Raw genomic sequence first — 21,695 nt, 5'->3', positions numbered from 1 at the left:
AGTGAATCAATTGTTCAACAGAATCTAAGTGAAATTCAGAGCAAATTCATTTTCAGTTTAGTGTAGTTTAACGGCACTTCAGTGTGTCCTTTCGAAAGAAGAAACGAGCCAATCCAGTGGGGCAATCGATATTCCGGATACATGACTCTGATGTTGACCAGTCGTAGTCAACATTACTGATTTGTTCCAACATTGTTCAAATTTCTGATGTACAGAGCTTTTTCCTGTGGTTTCAAAAAGTTCCGTGATTAGGAAACACAGCAGGTTCTACAAAGTTGAGGGCAATGGCAAGCTAGTCAATTTCGCTTGTCATGACTGCTACGATGGTTTGCAAACTAGTAACATTATAAAGTTGACAAAACTAACGCATTATTCAAATGAAATGCCTGTACTTATACAAGCAACATTTTCCGTGGGTCTTCGAGGTACTCTTTAACTCGCACTATAATGAAGCGGTTAAGTCATGAACTTATTCTCGAACAAAGAGAAAAAGACATACCAAGGAAAGTAACGGCCTCCCGACCGTCTAGCAGACGATGGTCGTACGTGAGTGCGACGATCATGATGGGGCGGATGACAATTTGACCGTCAACGACAACGGCCTTGTCCTTAATTGCGTGCATACCTATCACAACGAACGTCAGCACCGTAGTTGGAGGAAAGACAGATGGGACCCATACCGAGAACGGCACTCTGAGGCAAGTTGATGATGGGAGTACCGTACAACGAGCCAAATACACCACCATTGGAGCTGTAACCGTCAAAACAACCAGTATGACAGGGCCTGACTTGCAGATATAAAAGGAAACCCACATCGTAAAGGTTCCACCGGCCATATCCTCAAGCGTCAACTTCCCATCCTTCGCCTTCTTCCCAAGGGCAGCAATCTCCTTCTCAATCTCTACAAAACTCATCCCCTCCGCGTTTCTCACAACGGGGGTGACCAAGCCCTTCGGAGTAGCCACAGCCACGCTCAAGTCGACGTAGTCCCTGTATACAATCTGCTCCCCCTCGATGCTAGCGTTGGCCGCGGGGATTTCTTGCAGCGCAAAGGTACAAGCTTTGGCAAAGGCGGACATGAAACCGAGCTTGACTTCGTGGTCTTTCATGACTTGCTCTTTGAATTTCTTGCGCATCTCGACGAGGGAGGACATGTCGATCTCGTTGAAGGTCGTCAAAGAGGCTGCGGCGTTTTGTGACTCCTTGAGACGCTCGGCGATGCGCAGGCGCATTCGGTTCATTTTCACCTGGTGTTCAGAAGCATTAGTCGGAGTCGAGGAATCAATATGGGCAAATGTACCCTTGTCTCGTTACGACTACCAGCTACGCGGGGTGCAGCAGCCGGTTTTGACTTGTCTTCCTTCTTCTTCTCTTCCTTCTTGACCGGCTTCTCCTCCTTAGCCTTCACAGGCTCCTTCGTCTCTGGTGTCTTGGCGCTTTCTGAGGGTGATGGTGGTTGAGGGACAGCGGGCTCGGCGGATTCTTTAGGAGCTTCAGCAGCGGGAACGGCCTCCTCTTTGGCTGGTGGAGGAGAGGCTGATGTGATATGAAATAATGAATACTTCACAATGTGAAAGTGACGTACATGCTGCGACCTCTCCAGGTTCAAGTACGAACAAGTCCTGTCCCACAGTAACGGTGTCCTCTTCGTTTGCAAGCAACTTTACAATTGTGCCGGATTGAGGAGCGTTAACGGACACATCAATCTGAGTGGAAAAGTATAAGCACGGGCACAAGTTGTGGAAACGCAAAACGCATCGCACCTTGTCGGTTTCGATGGTCGCTACTTCTTCATCGGCGGTAACGGTGTCGCCAACTTGTTTTGACCATGACTTGAGTGTTCCCTCACTAATGGATTCAGCCATCTGGGGAACCTTGATGGTTTCCGCTGGGTTCCGACATGAGTACGAAGGTTGGGCCTGCAACGTCACCCAAAATCACCTTTCAATAAATTTGACGAGTGGAACTGGGCTCTTTTCGCATTGACGTTGGCAATAGTCCTTCCGATACGAGTGGTATTAGTACGCTGTTCAGTAGAGGTAACGAATGAAGGCCTTACAAAGCCCTCAATAGGCTCGCCGACGAGGCCTGTGTGAGGCCACGCCCTCTAGCAATGGCGATAACCCTTGAGGACAGCATGTTGTCGGGGGGAGCAGTGGTGGTGGTGGTTGGTGGTGAGCTAGCCTGATAGTTCCGTGTTGGCTAATTTGTTTGGTTCCTCACCGTCACCGTCACCATGATGACTTTTCCCGGGCCGTGCGGCTTGCCGTAGGGTCATCCTTCAAGCTTCATGGTCACAACGAACGGCCGCCATATAGTCATCGTCGGAGGGGGCATCATCGGCTGCACGACGGCCTACTATCTATCTCGACATCCGTCTTATACCTCGGACTCGGACACGATCACTTTGCTTGAGGCTTCACAATATGGACCAGCGCAAGGCGCGTCGGGTAAAGCAGGGGGGTTGGTAGCTAGATGGGCTTACCCAAAGGAACTTGTCGATCTTTCGTTTGATGAGCATGTCAGGCTCGCGGAGGAACATAATGGTAAAGAACGTTGGGGATGGAGGTATGTTGACTGTGGTAGCTGGGAAGGAAGAGGTGAAGCGTTAAGCGAGCAACGTTCAACGGGCCATTCTGGGATTGACGCGCCAGAGAAGAGCCTGGAGAAAACTCTGGGTCTTCCTGGTGGCTCCAAACCACGCGGCAGCAAGTCGAGGAAAGCGAAAGGATTACCAGACGACCTCCAATGGGTCAAGGAGAACCTAACTGACGCTTATTCACCCATGGCGAAGGCTGGCGACACTGCGCAAGTTCACCCTTATCTATTCACTACCAGCATCTTTGAACTCGCAAAAGAACGCGGCGTCAAACTTATCGCGGCAAAGGCGACATCCATCATTCAAGCGAACGATAAAGTCGTAGGGGTAGAATACGAAGATAACGCTACGCGCCAAACCACAGCGGTACCTGCAACACATGTCATAGTCGCAGCCGGCGCTTGGTCTCCAACTCTCGTCCAAGGACTCCCTATCTCAGCAACCCGCGCCCACAGCATCACGATCAGACCCCAGCCCAACGTCCAGATCGCGCCATACGTTCTGTTCACAGAGATCGCGTTCCCAAAGTGCCTTGGCGGTGGCGCTTCCCCAGAAATTTATGCTAGACCCGATAACGAAATATATGTCTGCGGGTCTGGAGATGACTCGGCACTTCCGGATTGTGTCGACGATGTGGTGGTTGACCAGACGGCGTGCGATGCCCTTCAGAATCACGCTTTCAGTATATCTGATGAAATTCGACACGGGACCGTGGAGAAGAGGCAGGCCTGCTTTCTTCCTGTCGTGAGCACGGGGGGAGGACCCATCATTGGTGAAGCGGGACATATTGCCAAAGGCTTGTATCTCGCCACTGGACACACATGTTGGGTCAGTCATACTTTATGAGGCTATATTTATTCACAGCTCATCTCTTGAAAATCACAGGGCATCTGTAATGCGCCAGGGACTGCAAGAGCGTTGGCAGAACTCGTCATGGACGGACGTACAAAATCCGCTACTTTGGAGAAACTTCGCCCATACCCTACCACATAGAATGGAATCGCAACATTGCACGTCGCGAGCCAGCGATTTACTTAGCGCACATGACATCCTACAAGCCCTATTTTTCAAGGCTCGACGGTGCACAGCGCGGCGTTTAATCTCCGAGACGCTGTCAGTGTCAGTGGTGCATTCGATCATGATCCATGATCCATGACAAACCGAGATTTATCAGGCAATAAATATTGAAACGCCGTGGACACTGCATAGACATGACAGCGACATTTTGACTGTTACGGGAGGTTCCGTCTGTCAGAAAGAAAGATGGAAGTTGGGGCTGAGACTGCTGAGAAGGTTCAAAAACCCTCTCTAGCCTTTCGACTTGACTCTGTATTCTACTCTACGTTTTACTCGTGGGTTGAATCGTGCTGAAATTTAAAAAACATCTATCGAGTGAACGAAAAGAACCCAGACAGGATTTTTGAGGTGCTGTGTATCGAAAGGAAACAACTCACAAAATACACCCTTCCTTTGTTATTCTTTCAATTGGATATGCGCATGGATAATTTGGGTATTCTTTCAATATTCTTTGCGAGGCCCATAATGACATTGTGGGCTGACCTATCACCGTATGGCAACAATGGAGAGGAAAGCACTGGTAAATTTTGTCGGGGCGAACGGTCAGATGTCCCTTTGAATGCGTCTCAAACTTGCACGAGCTAGGCCAAAGCTAGGCAATTATAATCACAATTTGAAAAGTGGGCGTGCGGCTAGTGGCGGCCACACTCGCTGCATTGGAATAAATATCTGTCGGACACGCACCCCGCTCCACAAAAAAAAAAATCAAGACGCCTATTGGTACAGCAAGAAGTCGTGGCAATGATTTCTTTCGGATCCTGCATCGTGGTGTGTGCGTTCGAATTTATTCGGGAAATGACCATGAGTACGCCGCGTCGATCTGCAGAGCAAGTTCACTCCCGCCCATTGGCCCGTTTCAGGTTCAGGAGACGCTGCTCAGAAGTGTCGTCATTTCTTACGGAATGGGCGCTGCGTGCAGATCCTCGAAAGCACTCAAAAAGCACTCTAACTTGGACACTTCGGTATCTGCCGACAACATGTGCAGAGCGACAACGCGATCGCTATGGCTACAAAATTATTCACCAAGGAGATGTTTCAAACGAAACACATTTGAGGTTATGTGGACATCATAAAAGGCATGGTGCACTACGTCGCGCTCAGTAATTGGCCCACGCGTCCTGGTACCGTGGAGACTTTCGCGGGAGTGTAGGTGCGCCAGGGCGATAAATGATAAATGAGCTTGGATGTCAACAATCGATATCATTTATCCGTCCTCATGGATGTTTCACAAATTTCTCTACCCCGCCGCAGCGCCTCCGTTTTGGCATGATGCTCGGGGGCGAAACTATACTGCCACCAAGAGCACCTTGATTCGATCTAAACTTTATTTCAAGCGGCGCTGATTCAAGATCGTTCATCTGATAGCCGGCTTCTTGAGGAACCACTTTGTACTTTGAGAAGTCGCAAGTAATTAAGGACATGCGATGGGCAGTCGCTCGTACGCGCAACTGTGGGTGCAGCGCTTATTTTTCAGCTGAATTACGCCGTCATATTGGCGGCCGCTTCAGGGATTGACATCATCTTGGACCTGCAACGAAAAATACGATATGTCATCGCTCGGACATACGTATCTGCCTCGTGGTAGTGAGTTATTTCCATTTGATGTATTTGACAATTGGACACTTATATCACTGGGTCAAGATGCCTTTTTTTTTTTACCTGGCCCTTAGTCGTCGACTCCCGGACGTGTCATCGCGCAGGAAGGCTCGTAATGGGTCCCTGGCAGAAATACCAAACTTAGCCCTCCTTCCTGGTTACTGTCCCGATAGGCGCGTTCGGAGGTTCCTTGCCAAGAAGCGGAGCTACCGCCGCTAGGTATATAGCGCGGGTACGTACTCAATTAAACTTTATCCAACTCTTTCACCCTCCTTCCCATATTCCCTTTCTTAATTTTTTCTTACTCCACTGTCCTTCCTCCTAAACGCTATCCTCGCTATCCCTCCTATTCAACCTTTAAGCTGACTTGTCGACGACCATCGTCCAGCTATCCTGACCTGCCTCGAACGTTCAAATATTTTCGTATTATCCTTATTGAACGCAAATTTCCTCCACGAGCCTACCCCGAATATGCAGCGGCCGTCTTTATTAGCGAAGGAGGAGCCTTATAAGTTCGTTCACATTTTACGCACCCGACGTAAAATTTAAACTGACGCCCACTTAGCGCGCTCTGCCACCACTTCAACGTTTCTGCCGACGTCCCCGTGCGGGAACTCCTTCCAGCCACTGTCGACATGGTGGTCTTGCGCGACGCTCACACCCCAACCCATGTGATAGCCGCGTTTCAGGCCAACGGCTCTCCCTCCACCTATCCTCTAATGCTCCCAATCGACATCAATTCTTATGAGCGAGGGTTTAGAGTCGGCTTGGACTTGCCTGACGCTCCACCGGGTACCACCGCGCCTATACCGCGCGAGCTTGGGAGTTCCCAGACGCTCGTGGTGACTTTACCAGTTATCCCCCTCACTGTTCCCCACACTGGCTCGCTGCCCCTCCTCTTGCTATACGGCCTGGGCTTGGAGACGCAGCCCAACCTTCTGGCGTGGCGCCTCCTTCCTTCTCAGGTTGTGGAAGAATTCCCAAACGCCGCTGCGATGGCTCAAAATTTTGCGCGCCTCCACGATGATGACTTCGGAAAATTCTTCGGATATAACCAAGGCTTATGGAAAAACATCCTTGCCCTCGGCCTCACCGACACGCGAACCGTTGAGCTTGTACAGACTGCGTGGAACGTCACCGCAGAGGCGCGACGCATCCGCCAACGCTCTACCCCTCGACGATGACAGAACTTTTATAATGACCGCGAATGCGACGAACGCTGTCACGATTTTGGGGGCTTTGGAAAAACCAAAGCTGAACGTCCTTTCTCTTTTTTTCGCTCTTCACTGTTTATACTACATAGCTCTCCTTTTGCACTATATTCCCTCACTAATATTTCTTGTTCTCTTACTTACTAATGTCCCCTCCTACCCGCACTAATATGGCTTGGTCGAGGCCTAGTTCCCCCTATGCCTCTAGGCTCTTACGACTCGAACTCTGTCCGTCACGAACTCATACTGCTCTAGCTACATACATAGTAATATTGCTCTTTCTTCGTAATGTATCCTATAGTATTAATATGCATGACTCGCCGTGAAGCCAGGGAAGTAAATTACAACGTATAAGGGGACTTACTTCCCGGGGATCGTGAGTCCAACTGCAGGGACTGTTGCTGGCAACGTTGTAATTTGTGGTCGACATGGCATCGAATATCCGAACATCTCGGTCCGCGCATTTTAGATGTTATTCAAATGAATAGTCTTGAATAGTCTGTCGTCAACGGACCGACCGCTACCGACCGGCAATAAGAATTTTAAAAGTCGCGGCTACAAGGATCGAGATTCGGGTAATGACACAAAATATCGATTAGAGAGTGCTTAGAGTAAAAGGTACAAAATGTAGACTTCATGCAGTGGTCGAGCTCGAATAAAAGTACTTCATGCAATAGACAATAACTTAGAAAATCCCGCAAGTGATCATGTAGACTGCGAAGGACCCTCTGACGGCTGCTCAATCATCAAAGACGCGTTCCCCGTCGCAATCGCAAGCGCAGTCAACAGTATCTGCCATGCGAGGTCCAACGTGTCCCAAAGAAGATCGTCGAAAATCCCAAGTGCGCAGACATTCTGCCACATACCGTGCACCATCAGCTGGTGCTGCAGCAGGGCGTGGACAGTAAACGTTCCCGACAACTTTGTTGCAAAGGGCACGATGAGGGAGGGATCTAGTTCGAGGGTTGGGGGAGGGGGACACGGAAGAAGGGTTTGGAGAACAAGATCGGTGCGTTTGTTGTAAAGATAAGCGGCGAGCTGAGGATATAGCTGAGGCGAGGGCAAGCATAGCGGCCATACTGGGACCGTTAGTTCTTGTGAACCAAGCTTCTGCTCGGGCGGAGCTAATGTTGGAGGGAAGGGGGGTAGCTTGGAGCAATGGGCAGCGAAGACGAGACTGTGGACTGGGAGGAGGGTTACTTTTGTGCGTCGCTGGGTCTGGGTCTTTGGAGCATGCCCGTAAACTGCAACCATGTGGGTGGGAAGGACGGAAGTGAGGTCTTGGACGACGATGGTAAGCTCCTTGGGGAGCAAGGAGCTGGTCAGACTGGCTTTTACGGTGCTAAGAACATTGAGCATTCTGATTCAAAACTGTTAAGCGAATGCAGAGAAGAGAATAAGATATCTTGCTTACGAAGGTCCAAATTCCTCCAGTTGTTCCCGGATGTATTCAGGGTCAGTGTCAACGAGCTCAGGATCCACAGCTCGAATCGCATCTTTGGAGACTTCGCAGAAATCTGGCCTGACAAGCTCGCGAGGAAGGATCACTGGAATGGATTTAGGCGAAGTTTTCGACGAGGACGGTAGGGGTTCTGCATCCTTCATTTCCACATCAGCTGGTGGGGGAGTGACAGGGGTCGATGTAATGGTAAAGCGGATTGGCCCAGTCGGGGACTTTGATTTAGTGCTACGCCTTTTGGCTTGTTGAGCCAGATACTTTGGCGTGCTGGCGGCACCACTTGTACGAGCACGTCTGCGGCGACTAGCATCATGGAGAGTACTGCGAAGGCGGGATGCCAGTGTTTTGGCGTTGACGTGTGCTGTGGGAGGCGCGTTCTCGTTATCGACACGCTTAGCATAGTTTGGCTGCAAGACCATGGCGTTTTGAATCGAGTTTTTGGAGGTTGAGGGTGAGTGGGGTTTGAGGTGGAAGCGGAGTTGCGTTAATTTATACAAAGAACTGGTTGTTCACCCAACTGACAGCTTCACCAATCCAATCCAAAAACTTCCCTAAACAAGCAGGTCAAGGAATCCACAACTTCCAAATTTGGTAATTTATTCAAAACCAATCCATCAGCGTATTTGTGTTTGCGGGAGGCGCCTGATCCATAAAACTTTGTTTAGAGTTGCCACCCAAGCTCAAGTTCCAGCTCGCTGTCAAGACGCCAGGGTAGATATCCGTAACATCCAGTATTGCCCTTGTTAAGCCCTTGTTGAAAACGCCGTTAAAAACAATGATTTCTCCACCCCTGAGAGTAATCAGAAGCAAGAGTGCAGCCAAGTGCAATTGTGACGGGGGGTCTTTACTTTGCATTCGGGAAACGGGGTTGTGCGGCTATCCAAAGAATCACAAGGCACCAGCAACCGATAAGGTGACGTCCGGAGGGGTGGTACAACACTATGGCTGTGTGTGGGCGTACCCAAAAGCTAGAAGCAAAGGGTTCGCAGCAAATCAGAAGATGGCATTTGTTGAGGACCTGGGTAGAAACGGTGTAAGTGGCAATCGAAGGACTTGTGGGCGAGTGGGCCTGTCAGCGTTCACGAAAAATGGCCAGCCAGCGGTGGATGGATGGGGTTGGAGTGGAGTCGCAAAAAAAAAAAAAACATGTTGGACACGATCCCTGATCTTGATAATCGTCCCCATCTTCAAGGGTGCGTATTTGAGTTCCGCGGCATCCACCACATGAAAAGTGTGGCGCAAACAGACGACGACTTGGGTAGATTACTCGGAAATTGTGAGTGAGTGCGATCCAGTGAAAGAATCCCATCGTTCAGCAGATAATAACACTCGGATTTGTATGCCAGTTGGGCATAAGTTCATATGCCCTCAAATACAACCACAAAAATGTTCACTCACAAATCGAGTAGGCCAATGTAACAGTGATGATTCGTATTCATGGTGGCGCCCTCATCATCAACTGTGTGCACGATGTTGGGCCTGGTGCAGGGAACATGGAACAAACCCTCGAAATGAATTGCTGGCCAATAGAAATCTCTAGGGCGTAGCTTGAAGATGTCAGAAGTCACGAAATCAATGTCCGCCTCTCTAGGTGACTTTGCCTATCCAGGCATCTTTGTTTCCAGAGTGTGGCGCATGGGTAGGAGGTGCTCAAAAGGTGCTTCACTAGGCCCATCGTTGAAGTTGTAAGCATGAGACTCCTGAGCGACAGTTGGGGGGGCAGATGTCGTTTAGCGCATGTGGGGAAGGAAAGAATTGTCTCTGAAGTCGTATAAGGTCCTGGGCGTGATCATGAACGAGGACAATGGAGGAGATGTCGAAATATTTAATCTCCGAATCCAATTGTCCAGTCACGAAAACGCGTGACGTAACGCGACACGACGCGTCGCGTATACAAATTTAGGAGTTGCCTACGGGAGACTACAGAAGAACTATGGGCTGGCACTGCATCTAGTGTTCATTGCATCGTCATATAAATACAACTGCAGACCAACGTTTACATAAATAAGAGTATAAAAAGAAACGCGAACGAAACAAAACATTGACGAGATTGTGAGGGAGGAGGAGAGGGAGAGGGAGAGGGAAAAGATGCTGCGATACAGTACAAGAAAAGTGTCATCTCAAACGCATATTTACAAGAAAAAGAAAGTCCACGAGGCTCCCATGCCAGCAAGGGAGAAGAAACCCCATCATCATCGTCGTTCAACCATCACTCACATCCATGCTCCCACCCCCACCCCCACCCTCATTCCCCACCACCAAACGACTCCGTCTCCTCGCATACTCACTCTGCCTCGCCCTCTTCTTCGCACTCATCAACACATTCCCACTACTCCCACCACCCGTAAAACTCGACCTTTGAGCCTTCGCACCAAAGCTCGACCTCGTTTTGCCCCCATTCGACGCACGGGGTGCAATGGTTGATCCACTGGTGCCAGCGGCTCGCTGGGACGCCAAGCGCGCTATAACTTTGGACCGCGAAATACGAGGTTTTCGACCTGCCAAGGAGCGTTGTCGTATAACCGTGCTCTCGCCCTCATTGGATGATGATGGCCCAGCAGCAGCTGGAAGAAGAGTCCTCTTCTTCACGGGCGTCGGTATACCCGAGGGAAGGTCAAGTGGTCGATCAAAAACACCCCCTGGACGTGGTGAGAAAGGCCCTGAAGAAGATGAAGGCTTAGGGCTATTCGTGATCATCGAAAGCGCCGCATCGTCTGGGGTATTAGGCCCAGGCTGAGTAGTGACTTTCGGCTGAACCACTCTCTTAGAAGCTTGAACCTCAATCACCGGTTTAAGCACTGCAGAGGCTCTGTGTGCCTTTGCCAACGAACTAGCCGTAGGAGCTAACAACCTCGAGGAAGAAGTCGATAGTCTCGAAGATGAAGAACCGGTATTGGAAGCTGAGGCTTTCACAGCAACGAGGGCTTTCTTCGACCCCATGCTACTGATATTCCCAGCCGACGACGACGTTCTAGTCGAAGTCGAGGAAAGTCGGGTACCGATCGACGATACATTCGTCGAGCTCGTTTGGGAGATTCCCGTCCCAATCAGTGAGGTGGTACGTGCCCTCGAGAGGGAACTGTTCCTGCTCGTCCGTGTTCCACTCATAATACTACTTCTAGTCGAAGGAGCAACACCAAATGACGGTATAGGCGACCTCGAGCGAGAAGATGATATAGTCCCCTTGTTGACAGAATCCGTTTCTTATTGACACGAAGCGAAGGAACCCGAGTTCTTTTAGCGGTGGCAATGGTAGGACGAGCGGGTGCGATGGAAGCTTTCTGTACGAGACCACTCGGAGCAGCAGCTATTTTCTCTTTGGTCGCAGGTTGCACGGGTTTAGGGATGCTAGAGGCCGTAGTAGTAGGTGGTGGTGCTTTACCGCGATTCCACACATTCTGTACGATCGATTTGGCCGAGGAAAAGAAGCCGAATCTTGAAGGCTTTGGTTTGGCTGTATATAAAAAGAAGAAAAAGATCAGGAAGATCAAAGTACGAAACAGATAACACATAACACTGACCCAGGGGGACGTTCCTTCCGACGCTCACCCGTCCACTCCGCCTACCATTAAGTCCACCAGGAACAGCACTACTCCGCCTCTTCGCCCGGTTCATCTCGAGCTTCCTTCGAATGGCCTCCCGCTCTCTCTCCTTAAACTTCCTTTCCTCTTCCTCTTCTTCTTCCTTCTTCAGCTCCTCAGGAGAAAGAACCTTGCTGGAACCAGCAGCACCAGAATCAACCCTGACTCGCTTCTCCGCCCTCACATTCTCTTCCTCTTCCTCCTCCTCTTCATCGCCATCCTCGTCGCCAAAGGCTCCCGGAATAGCTTTTGCGCGTCGACCGTTGCTTATAACCCGTGTCCCACTTGCTCGACCAGCAATGGGACCACCAGGTCCTCGTCGACCACCCGCATCATCTCTCGCAATCGCACTCGACTTGCGTTTCTTCCCAAGAACAGGCTCACTCTCCTTCCTCGGTGATCTCTCCGCCTTCCTTTTCACAACCACATCAATCCCCTCCATCTTCCTAAACTCCTCCTCATGCATCTTCTCAAACTTTTCCTTGATCTCTCCACGCTTGTTCCCAGGAAGAGCCTTGATATCTCTTGCAGCAAGGTCTTTCTGAGAATGGGCACCAGGGTGGAGGTTGTTGATGATGTCGAGGCCGACACCTTGTACGCCTTCCTCCTGCAGACGCTTGTTCATCTCCTCGAGAACGCTCGCGGCTGCGACGCGGAATTGATGGTTGGAAACACGGTGCTTTGGGAGAGGTGAACCAAAGATGAATGGTTCGACGGGAGGAGCGAGAGCTCCAGAGCCAGAAGACGTTGTGGCACGCGCAGGGGTGAGGGAACCGGGCATGGGTGGATCATAGTCTTCTTCCGTATCCATATTGTCTGATGCAGACGCCGTTTGGCAAAGTGACGGTGAAGGCATCGTTGGGGGAAGGTCGGCGAACGTCAACGTCGGATAAATTCCTCTCATGATGTTGTCGCCCCCAGGGCTGGCAGGCGGCCATACGGCCATGCTGCCAAACCCACCCGCACTCGGGGTTGGACTTCCAAGGACGAGGTCAAAAGTAGTTTTGAAAGGTTTGAGTTGTGGGGTGCTATTTTCGCCTGCCCCATAACTGGTGTCGTGACTTGATAGAGGATTGGAGACCAGTCTGATCGTAGTTGTTGGTTGTGATTGACGCGTCGGGGTTGAAGGGGCTCCAAGGCCTAAGCCGAGGCTCAAACGGGCGTTTGAGGGGGCAGGGACTCCGGGGCGAAGGGCGTGACCAGGGAGGGGGGCATCAGCTTCGCCTAAAAGGCCATTCATTGACATGCGGGTGGGGTTGAATGTAAAGTGGTCTGTCTGAGGTGGTGTTGCCGCGGGGGGTAAATCAGAATATGGAGTCGAATTTTGCTCCAATTCGTCGTGGGATGTTGGTTGTGTGGCTGGGGGAAAGACAGAGTTGTGGCTAGACTTGGAGGAAGTGGTTGAAGCTAGGTCTGGTTTGGAGGTATTGGTGCGCCTCAGGCCGAGTGAGGTGGCCAGTGCTTTGATAGAGGAACTCATAGTTGTTGCTGGGCACAAAAAAGGATGAGTGGCGGGGCGTATTAATGGGGAAAAAGATACGCACATTTGGAACCCCCAGTGCCGAACTCTCCCGCTCCTCCATTGTTGCTGCCCAAGGTCCTCAAGGATGACAAAGTACCTTGAGATGAGTTTTCCTCAAGCTCTTGAATACTCTCCATGACGACCTCCCATTGTTCGCTTGGTCGAGGCATTGAAAATTGATTTACTGCGTTGTTGCCCTCCTGGGGCGCAGCTTCTTCGTCTGTTTGGTCATCCTGGGGTGGACAAGGAACGAAACCGGTAGATTCACTACGAGCAGCAATGCTGAGTGGAGAGTCTTTGGGCAAGGTCTGTGCATGTCGTTTGAGCTTGTCAATGAGCTCGATGTTTTTGCCATTGGCCTTGATAGAATGTATTTTGCATAATTTTACGAGTTGTTCGCGTTTGAGAGAGTGTAGAGCTGGAGAATTGAATAAAATTTGAGTGGTCGTGGACATGATTCGTTATTTGAGCATACGCGCAGAAGCGCTCGTCGTGGTCGTGAAGGAAGAAGAGAAAATTCAACAGGTTCACGTGATCGCGTCGCGTCCTTTGTTGACTATTCGGGAGCAGACACAAACGCACATTTTCACCCATCGTCGATGATCTCAAAAAACGAGCTGCTCAAGAATGGATTGCCTTGAATTGCTCATAGCGTGCTAGTAGCTGCTAGTAGGCGCCCATAGACGGTGGAGACATTCTTCGGCAGGTAACATCACGTGGACAAGACGCGGTGGTTGACCCTTAAATATAAATAGACAACTTAGCGCGAGGCCAAAAGTCCACCATGGCCTAGCTTCGACCTCAACTTGTCATTGCCTTGCCTGCGGTGGCCTTCACAATATACCATTTAACTGCTGTCGCCCTGAGTAATTTTCCTCCCATACCCCCTTCCTCATCATGTCTCCCCGCGGTCGTCGCTCAAGCCCAACCACCCAACTAGTGGAGTACCTCAACCGCTCCGACAACTGGTGCAACCTCAAGGACCTCCCTACATTAGCAAAATCCAGGCTTCGTCGAGCTCAGAACAGCGTGAAACGCTCAAAGGATAACAACGACCTTTTGGAGTTTATTGGCGATCGTGTCGTAAACCTGGCTTGTTCCTTGATCGTGGATAAAGTTAAAGAGAGTTCCGACCACCACATGGTACGTCATCCTCCCTTTTATACTTACTGGGCGCTCATAACAAACTGGTCAGTTTGTAGGACGCGTTCTTAGCAATAACGATACCCTCGGCCGAATCGCATACCAACTCGACCTGCACAAGTCTGCTCACCTGGACCAACGCGACGATTTTGAAGTAACAGAATGGAACCCCCGACACGCCATCTCACCCCCGAAGGCCCTAGCAGACCTATTCGAATCATACGCCGGCGCCGTATACGAAGAACACGGTTGGGAGCGCGTCATGGATTGGCTCAAGCAGATATTCACACCCCTTCTCAAGCCCGCCACGGAAGACTTCAATCGCAGGAGCGACGCAGGGTGTAACTTTTCCGATTCGTGGCAGAGTGTTGATCAGGAACTGCAAGACTACCAGGAGAGGATCCTAGACTACCTCGACTTCAAAAGCAAGTTCCTGACTGAAGCGGCTCGAAGTGCTTTGGATGCCCTACCTGCATCGAGCCTCCAGTTGATATTTCGTTGGTGAACACCTACATATATTTGTACAGGAAACCGATACTGGAGTCTACATAGTTATGGTACAGATTCTACTAGAAGTACATCGAAGATCAGATAACCAGGAAGATGACCCACACACCGCCCGGATGTGCCCAACTAGACCGGATGATATCTCCATCACAGATAAAACATGGTATCCTTCAACCGATTGCTGACACCATTATTCCAGGATTGAGCCGCCTCTCGCATGACCGCCTCTTCATTACCGCTGCTCGATGATGATCCACCGCTACTGGTAATGCCATGCAACAGCTTGTGCAGGTAACACCGCCCCCTCTCACAAGCGAGATCTGCGTAATAAGCAGGGGAAACCAAGCTGACGGCTTTGGTAGCGCGAGCGAACATGTAGCTGACGGAATTGGTGAGAGACTGGAGCTCGTCAGCCATGAAGCCGATTTCGTCATGAACAACGTAATAGTGGGTAGGTCGAGTGGTGCCCTGCAGACCACCGTGAGCTGTATGGAGTATTCGTTAACAACGGTCGAGGTATGTAAACGAGTAACTGGTTACCTTGTAAGAAAAAGTCATACTGATAAACCGCGGTGACTCCACGATCCACCACCGTCCCAGGACGGGGATTCCCATTGTGGTCAGCGTGCGCCCCCTCTGTCGGGTAAAATCGCGTATGATGCCTTTTGCCCTGTTATATTGTCAGCACGTCTTTCATAGGCAACTGAAATATAAGCAACTCACGCAGATGACTATGGTAAGCTGGGGACGGTAAGGCGCTTTGGGGGTATCAAACTTCTTGAACGCTTCCTTGATTGCAGGCAACTCTTGCTCAATAACAATAAGGAATTGACCCTGTCCAGATGAGAGTGAACAAATGAACAGTTGAAAACACGGCGAACTGACCTCTGATACTCCGTCACGATACACCAGCACGCGTTGCGGCAGTACATTGTTTTTCGCCTTGAATAATGTGAGGCGCTCCCACATCATCTTGGCGAGATTGGTCACCATCTAATCATATATCAGTTTGTACCAACCACGAGACGAAAAATCCACAAACCTCTTTCTTGGTTTCCTGTATTTCCATACTGGCAGGATACTGCGCAAAGTCGGACTCACAGCTAGCAACAACAGCTGCGATGGAAGGGGTTCCTTTCACGCTGCCTGGTCCAGGGTGGGTAACGTCGATTCCAACAAGCATGGTCGGCGCTTTCTTTAACCACGCCATGTTGGCTGCATTCAAGGCGTGGCTAGTCCGTGACGTCAGTACCCCAACAAGAAGATGGCAAGAGAAACCTACTTGACACCGCCCAACTTCATGTTGAATTTAAGCGCAACATTGGCGAAGTACTGCAATTGACCTAGAAAGATAATTAGATCGCATCAGAGGAAGTTGATGGGTCGATCAAACCTTTCTCTTTCCGAATCTTGCTCGAATGGACGCAGACGGTCGCTATCCAAAAAGATATTCAGTGGGCGGTGAAGGAAATGCAGGTTAAACTGACCTAGATCAAGGTAGCAATCACAAAGATGCTTCAACCCAGAGTATACATGCTTGTCGCCGTTTGATAGGATGACCAACACAATCGTAGGTTTTGCCTTAAGCGTCGTCAAAGCGTTCCGAATGACACCAATCGCCTGAGCTCTCGTGGGATCTGCGAAATTCTTTGGTGGAAGTTTTGCTTCTATGACTGCTGGGTCCTTTTGGTCAACATTCATCCCACTCTTTCTGCACATATCAGCAAATCCCTTGTACGTGCTCTTCAACTCGGGGTCCTGGAGACTTTGGAATTCATCCCTGTTCCCATCGCGGATCACCAGGACCGCCCAATTCTCTAGACGCGCCCCCTTCTTGAACTTCACGTTTCTCAAGTTCCAGCTGGCGCGATCGTCAACTTCAGGAGTTCCCTGACCATATTGAACTCCCGGAGAAGGGAGGATTCGACCAGGAACAACTGTCATCTCAGTCCCGATGGCGACTCTAAAAGCACCAAGGGGATCTGCCCCCTGTCTAAAGCCGAGTTCATCAAGGCCTCGTCCAGTGATGGATTGAGCGTTGATATTGGGTGGCTTGGCTGCTGCTGTGATCATCGCCGCCGTGTGCTCGTCTGTGAGTTTGCCACGGAAGGGTTGGTTTGGCAATATTTCGCAGAGTTCGGGAGGGAGGAGGTTTGACTTCTGTCCACCTACATCAACGAGTGGCATATCGGGGTATTGCAACCTCAGGTTGTACTCTGCGAAAAGGAAATATGTCAACTTTGTGAATTTCAAGAAATTAAATAATTTACTTCTCTGGAAATACTGCTCCACTGTTACCTCCCCGCCCAGGTCTGCCGCTACAAATGTGTGTTGCCTTGCAGTCTTATTGGACAAGGCTTTGACTGTCTTTCTGTATCCCAGGTGCGTCGCCTTCACCCTGACGCCTTTGACGAAAGCAGCAGGACGGGCACCAAAACTCGCATCCCTAAATGCGGTCATCGCTTGAGCGAGATTCCCGGGTTGATAGAAGGCGGTGGTACAAACTAGATTTCATTTTAGACCGGAATGACGCAAGTTAGCGCGAAACACCGACCGTTCACGTTCACCATCAGTTGGTTGTGGGCAGGGCGAACAGAAGAATAGAAGCCTTTCCATGCTTCGAGGCCTCCACCCAGGCTGATTGATTCGCCTGGCGAGCGGAAGAAGAAGCGGTTTCGTCCTACCATGACACCTGTACCACCCGAACGATTCGGGTGAGCCGCAAGAATAACATTCATAGCGGCGAGAATAGGATTGATATCGTAATCGCGGTATTGCACGTCACCCCTCAGGTACCTGAATAGCAACGCGTCATGATCTACAATGTATCAAAAGAATGAAGAACGGACTGCATCAAACTCTGAAATTCTATGTCACGCTGATACTCGATCGTAAGTGTGTATTGTTTCCCGCCTTGCTTTGGTCCCTGTTCGTCTTCGTCGTAGAACGGGACAGGAATCGAAATGGGTTGCGGAAGCTTCTTTGCTGCGATTAGCTTACTGGAATGATCATGTGCAACGTTGCCCCGAAGGCCAGATGCTGCCCATTGGGGAGATTGTTCAGCAAGCTGGAAGATTCGCCGCTTCACTCGACGGATAGCTGTGCCAGCCACTGGTGAAATCGACACCTCGTACTCGTAGAAAGGTCCCTTTGGAACCTTGATTGGGAAGAAGTTGGCCCGTAACTTGATTGGGGTCCCTGCTGTCCCGAAATTGGGACGTAGGGGTAGCTCGTTTGGCTTGATGGTCAACGACTTCATCGACTGGACGAGCGCATCTTGTGAGTTGTCTTTGAGACGGGCATCAATATCCACTGGTCCAGGATTGAAGACTCTGGAGTTGAGGTGAGCCCCCAGTAAACACCGAAGTGCAAGAGATATACCCTCCGCGACCAGCACCGCCGCCGCCGCCACGGCCACCACCTCCACCTCGAGGAGGTCCTCCCCTTCCTCTGAAATCTCCACGACCCCTAGAGTCAAAACCTCCACGTGGAGGGCCGGACTGACCACCACGGCCACGTCCTCCTCGATCGCCTCGGTAAGCCATGCGTTTCTAGATGTTATCTGTTTCTGCTGTGAAGATTCTTACGTTGAAAAACGCGTTTCGACGACGCACACTGGGGCGGGTGGTTTAGGCGCTCACAGGAAGTGGAACGATGTTGTATGAAAGATGTTGTATAGAAGACCTGCGAATGACAAGAAATGATTGTCTCAAGGATGAGCGTGCCCAGGGGGAACACGTTCAGAATGAACAATGTGCCCAGAGGGAACAAATCAAGTTGAGCAAGGATTGAATGAATTCAAGTCGCAGCGGGGTTCATATACACATTGCGCCACCAAATACATGCAAACACCATCAACACACTGCCTCGCCCCAACCTCGCACTATCCACGCTCTTATCCAATCCGCAATGGTTCCGCAGTCAGTTAAGCGCTTATATCGGGACCGCTCCACGTTAGCTACACGTAGAGGTTCTGATCGGCTGACGCAATTATTTCCGACTCTCTATCTTGCGGAGGATTTGATTTTGGACCACCAACAACAGACCATACAAGGTTTCAACGCGCTAGCATTGTAGTTAGCACTCGGTGTTCCAACCAAAAGTAACAAGCACTTGCAGGAATGTCCACATTAACCTGTTTTGCCATACGCACGACCTCTCCAAGGATGACCTCTACCTCGATCGCTTGGCCTTTCTCTGCGTCAAGCATCATGCTTGGTGTGTGAAAGCTTTCAGGCGAAGTGTGTAGCCGTGCCGTGTTATTCAAAACACTGTCAACTAGCGATGACGGAAGGCCATCATCGCCATCTGGGAAGCCGAGAGCCCGACCTAAAAGAAAATCAATAAAATGTACAAAGCAACAAAACCATCACTCCAACTCGCCCAAATTGAGGAGTTCCGTTAATGTTGCTCTAATAGAAGGAATCGTGTACTCTGCGATCAGATTGGCCGTAGTGGGAGACACATAAGGGCTATATGGCACCGACGGACTTTCTGGGGCAGGTCGGAAGATAGCAGGAAGTCTATAACTGCACGTATACTGTCAACATAACCTGCCCATCGGTGAGACTCGGAAGACACAAACTTCGTCAAGGTAGCAAAAGATGAAAAGGCTACATTCCAAAAGTTTTTGGCAAATTTTGCCCTTTGGATTTCGGGGACGATCGTTACTGTGCTTCCCCCCGCCTCAAGAATCCCTCCCAGATCTTTCAGAAGAGCCGCCTCTTCAGAGGTATTTTCAGTGGTAGTTCTATCGTTGTATCTATATTTTCCGAGAGTAACGCGATCCTTTGGAAAGAAAAAGACCGTTAGCCTGATGGTTCAAATAAAATCTCAGTTTTTACAGACGCACAAAATCATTATGCTGAACAACGTTTGGTGCCAAAAGGTTTGTCCCAATCCCGAGAGCAGTGCTGATGATACTGGGATCACCATTTCCGAGCTCCTTCAGAGCGTTATATAAATCAACTTCGACATTCAAGCCATTCTGAAGTAAGACGTAAGTAGGTTGTGAGAACTGATCAGTGTAGCGGGCAGCAAGGAGTGGTGCCAGCAGCTTGGGTGTCCGCATCAGTTCTGGGATAGCTTTGGTCGTAACCACGACATATGAATATGGCCTATCGGCAGCATCAGCTACAGATCTGCACACTCTCGAGCGCGTTCAGGACAAGATCAAGAGAGATAAAGATAAACTTACGTCGATCAGGCTTCCACCCATTGATCTCTCCGTATTTTCCACTCTTGAAATTGACGCCCTCTTCTAAATGAACAGACTCTGTTAAGCATGAAAAGTATACCTGAAAAAAAGTACATCACGTACTGTTCACCAGATCATAATTACTGCGTGCAACGGCAGTTACTCGAACCAACCCACTTCTTTTCAAGATAAGGGAGTCTTTGTAGTGATGAGCACGATAACCTCATGCTGTGAATCCTTTTTGGGAGCGTACAGATTGCACCAACGGCGCCAAAGCCAACCAGAAGAACGTCTTTCATAGGGGTTATATGTAGTCCAGAAGCGACAACTAGTTGTGCCGCTAACGTATGATTAAACAGAGCCACACAACGCGTCGACGCGTTACACGAGATCAAATGACAAATATTTGACATTCCACCAACATTCCACAACTCCATAAAACTTCACAATATTTCTGAATTCAAAATGGTTAAACTAACTGGCCGCTAAGCGGCTCAAAATTGTCTCCCCCTGCCCTCCTCTGATAATGCGATGCAGTAATGCGTGGCCGATGCGTAATATGAACGAATAATGATATGATCTGGAGGAGTAATTGAGGTTTTCATGCTTAGAAAGTATTAGACGACTAACTCGGATGTATGAGATCGTTACGGAAACGCAGAGCTTGAGTTTCAAGCGATGGTGCAGTAGACATCATTGCCGCTGCCGCCTGGTTGTTCCTTGCAGACGGGGATGTTGTCGACGTCAACAGTGGTGGTGATGAAGGCGTCCATGATTCGAGAGGATGAATGAGTCGCAAAGTGATGATTTGTGGGGGGGTCGCAAAAGTAAGCCTTCTTCAAGTTCAAACTGTGACAGAGCCATTTTAAACCTTTACAGTTTGCACGAGACAAAGCGTTATGTTGCCGTAGCATCAGCCAAGGAGTTGAGAAGAGTGCGCGTCATATAGGGCGGCGGAGAGGATAACAATAAGAGTGCACCAGATTGGGACCAGCCAGAGTCAGCAGCGAATTTTTGAAGCTTCTTAACTTTTATCCATTTATCGTGATCAGGATGTACGGTGATGTATTTGAAATGCTTGAAAGCAATACAAAAAGGATGGAACCGCGTGATTTTGTGTATTGCATGGGTTACTACCAATGACGTTCTATTGCGCACAGTGTTTGCGGGTCGACGACTGAGGTTCTTCCCAAATTCAGCGGCCCACGACATCCGGACGAGTGTGATCAAGCAACCCAGGCTGATAGCGCTTAGAATGGTAATATTCCTCGAAGAGAAGTTATTTGCAAGCCCCCAACCCAGACCCTTCCGGTGGTCAGACAAGAAATCAATGAAGCTTTAAACGTCGAATGTGATGCAGTTCCTAAAACTTGGGTTAGAGTAGACATTATTTGCTTCCTTTGCAAGGAGAATCTGGGCCAGTTCTGGAGAGCAGAGCAAGTATCTTGGATTCCAGATCCTAGAACGACGATGCGATAAGATTTAAACCGGAATGCAGTCAAAAGGTTACATACCTCGCCAGATCTCGACTTGACTCTTCAAGTTCCTTCGCCGGCGGACAAAGTTTGATATAGATCTTTGTGATGAGCCAGAAGGAGCCTCCTTGGGCGGAGGAAATAGCTCTGGCGCACTGCGTACGACGTGAAGAACACTTTTGTCAATTCTATGTTCTATTGAGTCACAAGGTAAGTGTTCGAGTTGGTTACTTTTGGTAGCGTTGGCACAAGGTTTGCGTGCGAATTCTAACTCGTTCATCGTTCAAGTTCTCCCTCATGCAAATGTCGATATCAAGTAAACCAAAAT

The 21,695-nt window shown here is 49.8% G+C and overlaps 10 protein-coding genes across 10 annotated transcripts; 3 read left to right on the top strand and 7 right to left on the bottom strand.

The window, feature by feature from the left end:
- Window positions 1-271: 271 nt before the first annotated feature.
- LACBIDRAFT_384857 (dihydrolipoyllysine-residue succinyltransferase 1) lies at window positions 272-2,198 on the bottom strand. Its single transcript, XM_001878708.1, has 9 exons — window positions 2,060-2,198; window positions 1,942-2,000; window positions 1,764-1,888; window positions 1,586-1,706; window positions 1,301-1,536; window positions 814-1,247; window positions 681-751; window positions 500-625; window positions 272-442 (listed from the first exon to the last, which is right to left on the bottom strand). Exons 1-9 carry the CDS (start codon window positions 2,137-2,139, stop codon window positions 393-395), a joined length of 1,302 nt encoding a protein of 433 aa, XP_001878743.1. The 5' UTR covers window positions 2,140-2,198; the 3' UTR covers window positions 272-392.
- Window positions 2,199-2,290: 92 nt separating this feature from the next.
- LACBIDRAFT_233557 (uncharacterized protein) lies at window positions 2,291-3,592 on the top strand (the record flags this gene model as incomplete). The annotated part of the gene is made up of 2 exons (XM_001878950.1): window positions 2,291-3,427; window positions 3,485-3,592. The coding sequence occupies 2 exons, from the start codon at window positions 2,291-2,293 to the stop codon at window positions 3,590-3,592; spliced, it is 1,245 nt and encodes a 414-aa protein (XP_001878985.1).
- A 2,151-nt stretch (window positions 3,593-5,743) lies between these two features.
- On the top strand, window positions 5,744-6,456 carry LACBIDRAFT_325229 (uncharacterized protein; the record flags this gene model as incomplete). Its single annotated transcript, XM_001878949.1, has 2 exons — window positions 5,744-5,784; window positions 5,838-6,456. 2 exons carry the CDS (start codon window positions 5,744-5,746, stop codon window positions 6,454-6,456), a joined length of 660 nt encoding a protein of 219 aa, XP_001878984.1.
- A 571-nt stretch (window positions 6,457-7,027) lies between these two features.
- Window positions 7,028-8,361, bottom strand: LbCLP1 (clampless1 Clp1 protein; the record flags this gene model as incomplete). The annotated part of the gene is made up of 2 exons (XM_001878707.1): window positions 7,028-7,843; window positions 7,898-8,361. 2 exons carry the CDS (start codon window positions 8,359-8,361, stop codon window positions 7,189-7,191), a joined length of 1,119 nt encoding a protein of 372 aa, XP_001878742.1. The 3' UTR covers window positions 7,028-7,188.
- Window positions 8,362-10,144: 1,783 nt separating this feature from the next.
- LACBIDRAFT_317038 (uncharacterized protein) lies at window positions 10,145-10,882 on the bottom strand (the record flags this gene model as incomplete). Its single annotated transcript, XM_001878706.1, has 1 exon — window positions 10,145-10,882. One exon carries the CDS (start codon window positions 10,880-10,882, stop codon window positions 10,145-10,147), a length of 738 nt encoding a protein of 245 aa, XP_001878741.1.
- A 164-nt stretch (window positions 10,883-11,046) lies between these two features.
- On the bottom strand, window positions 11,047-13,500 carry LACBIDRAFT_317037 (uncharacterized protein; the record flags this gene model as incomplete). The annotated part of the gene is made up of 3 exons (XM_001878705.1): window positions 11,047-11,396; window positions 11,464-13,011; window positions 13,068-13,500. 3 exons carry the CDS (start codon window positions 13,498-13,500, stop codon window positions 11,047-11,049), a joined length of 2,331 nt encoding a protein of 776 aa, XP_001878740.1.
- Window positions 13,501-13,942: 442 nt separating this feature from the next.
- LACBIDRAFT_325226 (uncharacterized protein) lies at window positions 13,943-14,693 on the top strand (the record flags this gene model as incomplete). The annotated part of the gene is made up of 2 exons (XM_001878948.1): window positions 13,943-14,188; window positions 14,241-14,693. 2 exons carry the CDS (start codon window positions 13,943-13,945, stop codon window positions 14,691-14,693), a joined length of 699 nt encoding a protein of 232 aa, XP_001878983.1.
- A 149-nt stretch (window positions 14,694-14,842) lies between these two features.
- Window positions 14,843-18,240, bottom strand: AGO16201 (argonaute-like protein; the record flags this gene model as incomplete). Its single annotated transcript, XM_001878704.1, has 11 exons — window positions 14,843-15,180; window positions 15,236-15,365; window positions 15,419-15,529; window positions 15,581-15,688; window positions 15,738-15,927; window positions 15,978-16,038; window positions 16,089-16,130; window positions 16,183-17,199; window positions 17,250-17,491; window positions 17,545-18,027; window positions 18,077-18,240. The coding sequence occupies 11 exons, from the start codon at window positions 18,238-18,240 to the stop codon at window positions 14,843-14,845; spliced, it is 2,886 nt and encodes a 961-aa protein (XP_001878739.1).
- Window positions 18,241-18,685: 445 nt separating this feature from the next.
- On the bottom strand, window positions 18,686-20,191 carry LACBIDRAFT_317034 (uncharacterized protein; the record flags this gene model as incomplete). The annotated part of the gene is made up of 8 exons (XM_001878703.1): window positions 18,686-18,760; window positions 18,813-19,024; window positions 19,079-19,224; window positions 19,281-19,483; window positions 19,548-19,843; window positions 19,893-19,955; window positions 20,016-20,090; window positions 20,146-20,191. The coding sequence occupies 8 exons, from the start codon at window positions 20,189-20,191 to the stop codon at window positions 18,686-18,688; spliced, it is 1,116 nt and encodes a 371-aa protein (XP_001878738.1).
- A 951-nt stretch (window positions 20,192-21,142) lies between these two features.
- Window positions 21,143-21,647, bottom strand: LACBIDRAFT_317033 (uncharacterized protein; the record flags this gene model as incomplete). The annotated part of the gene is made up of 2 exons (XM_001878702.1): window positions 21,143-21,351; window positions 21,407-21,647. 2 exons carry the CDS (start codon window positions 21,645-21,647, stop codon window positions 21,143-21,145), a joined length of 450 nt encoding a protein of 149 aa, XP_001878737.1.
- Between the last annotated feature and the right edge of the window lie 48 nt (window positions 21,648-21,695).

This window comes from Laccaria bicolor, genomic scaffold, assembly GCF_000143565.1.
Source record: "Laccaria bicolor S238N-H82 LACBIscaffold_7 genomic scaffold, whole genome shotgun sequence".
NCBI classification, from domain to species: domain Eukaryota; kingdom Fungi; phylum Basidiomycota; class Agaricomycetes; order Agaricales; family Hydnangiaceae; genus Laccaria; species Laccaria bicolor.
The sequence above is the reverse complement of the archived record's forward strand: the minus strand, read 5'-3'. Positions and strand labels throughout refer to the sequence as shown.

Excerpts from the sequence above, each read along its gene's own strand:
- LACBIDRAFT_384857 (XM_001878708.1), bottom strand. The coding sequence starts at position 2,139 with ATGCTGTCCTCAAGGGTTATCGCCATTGCTAGAGGGCGTGGCCTCACA. Across the intron at positions 1,889-1,941 it reads CTCGTCAAATTTATTGAAAG|CGGAAACCATCAAGGTTCCC; the intron begins GTGATTTTGGGT and ends GTCGGAACCCAG. Across the intron at positions 443-499 it reads GGAGGCCGTTACTTTCCTTG|TGCGAGTTAAAGAGTACCTC; the intron begins GTATGTCTTTTT and ends GCTTCATTATAG.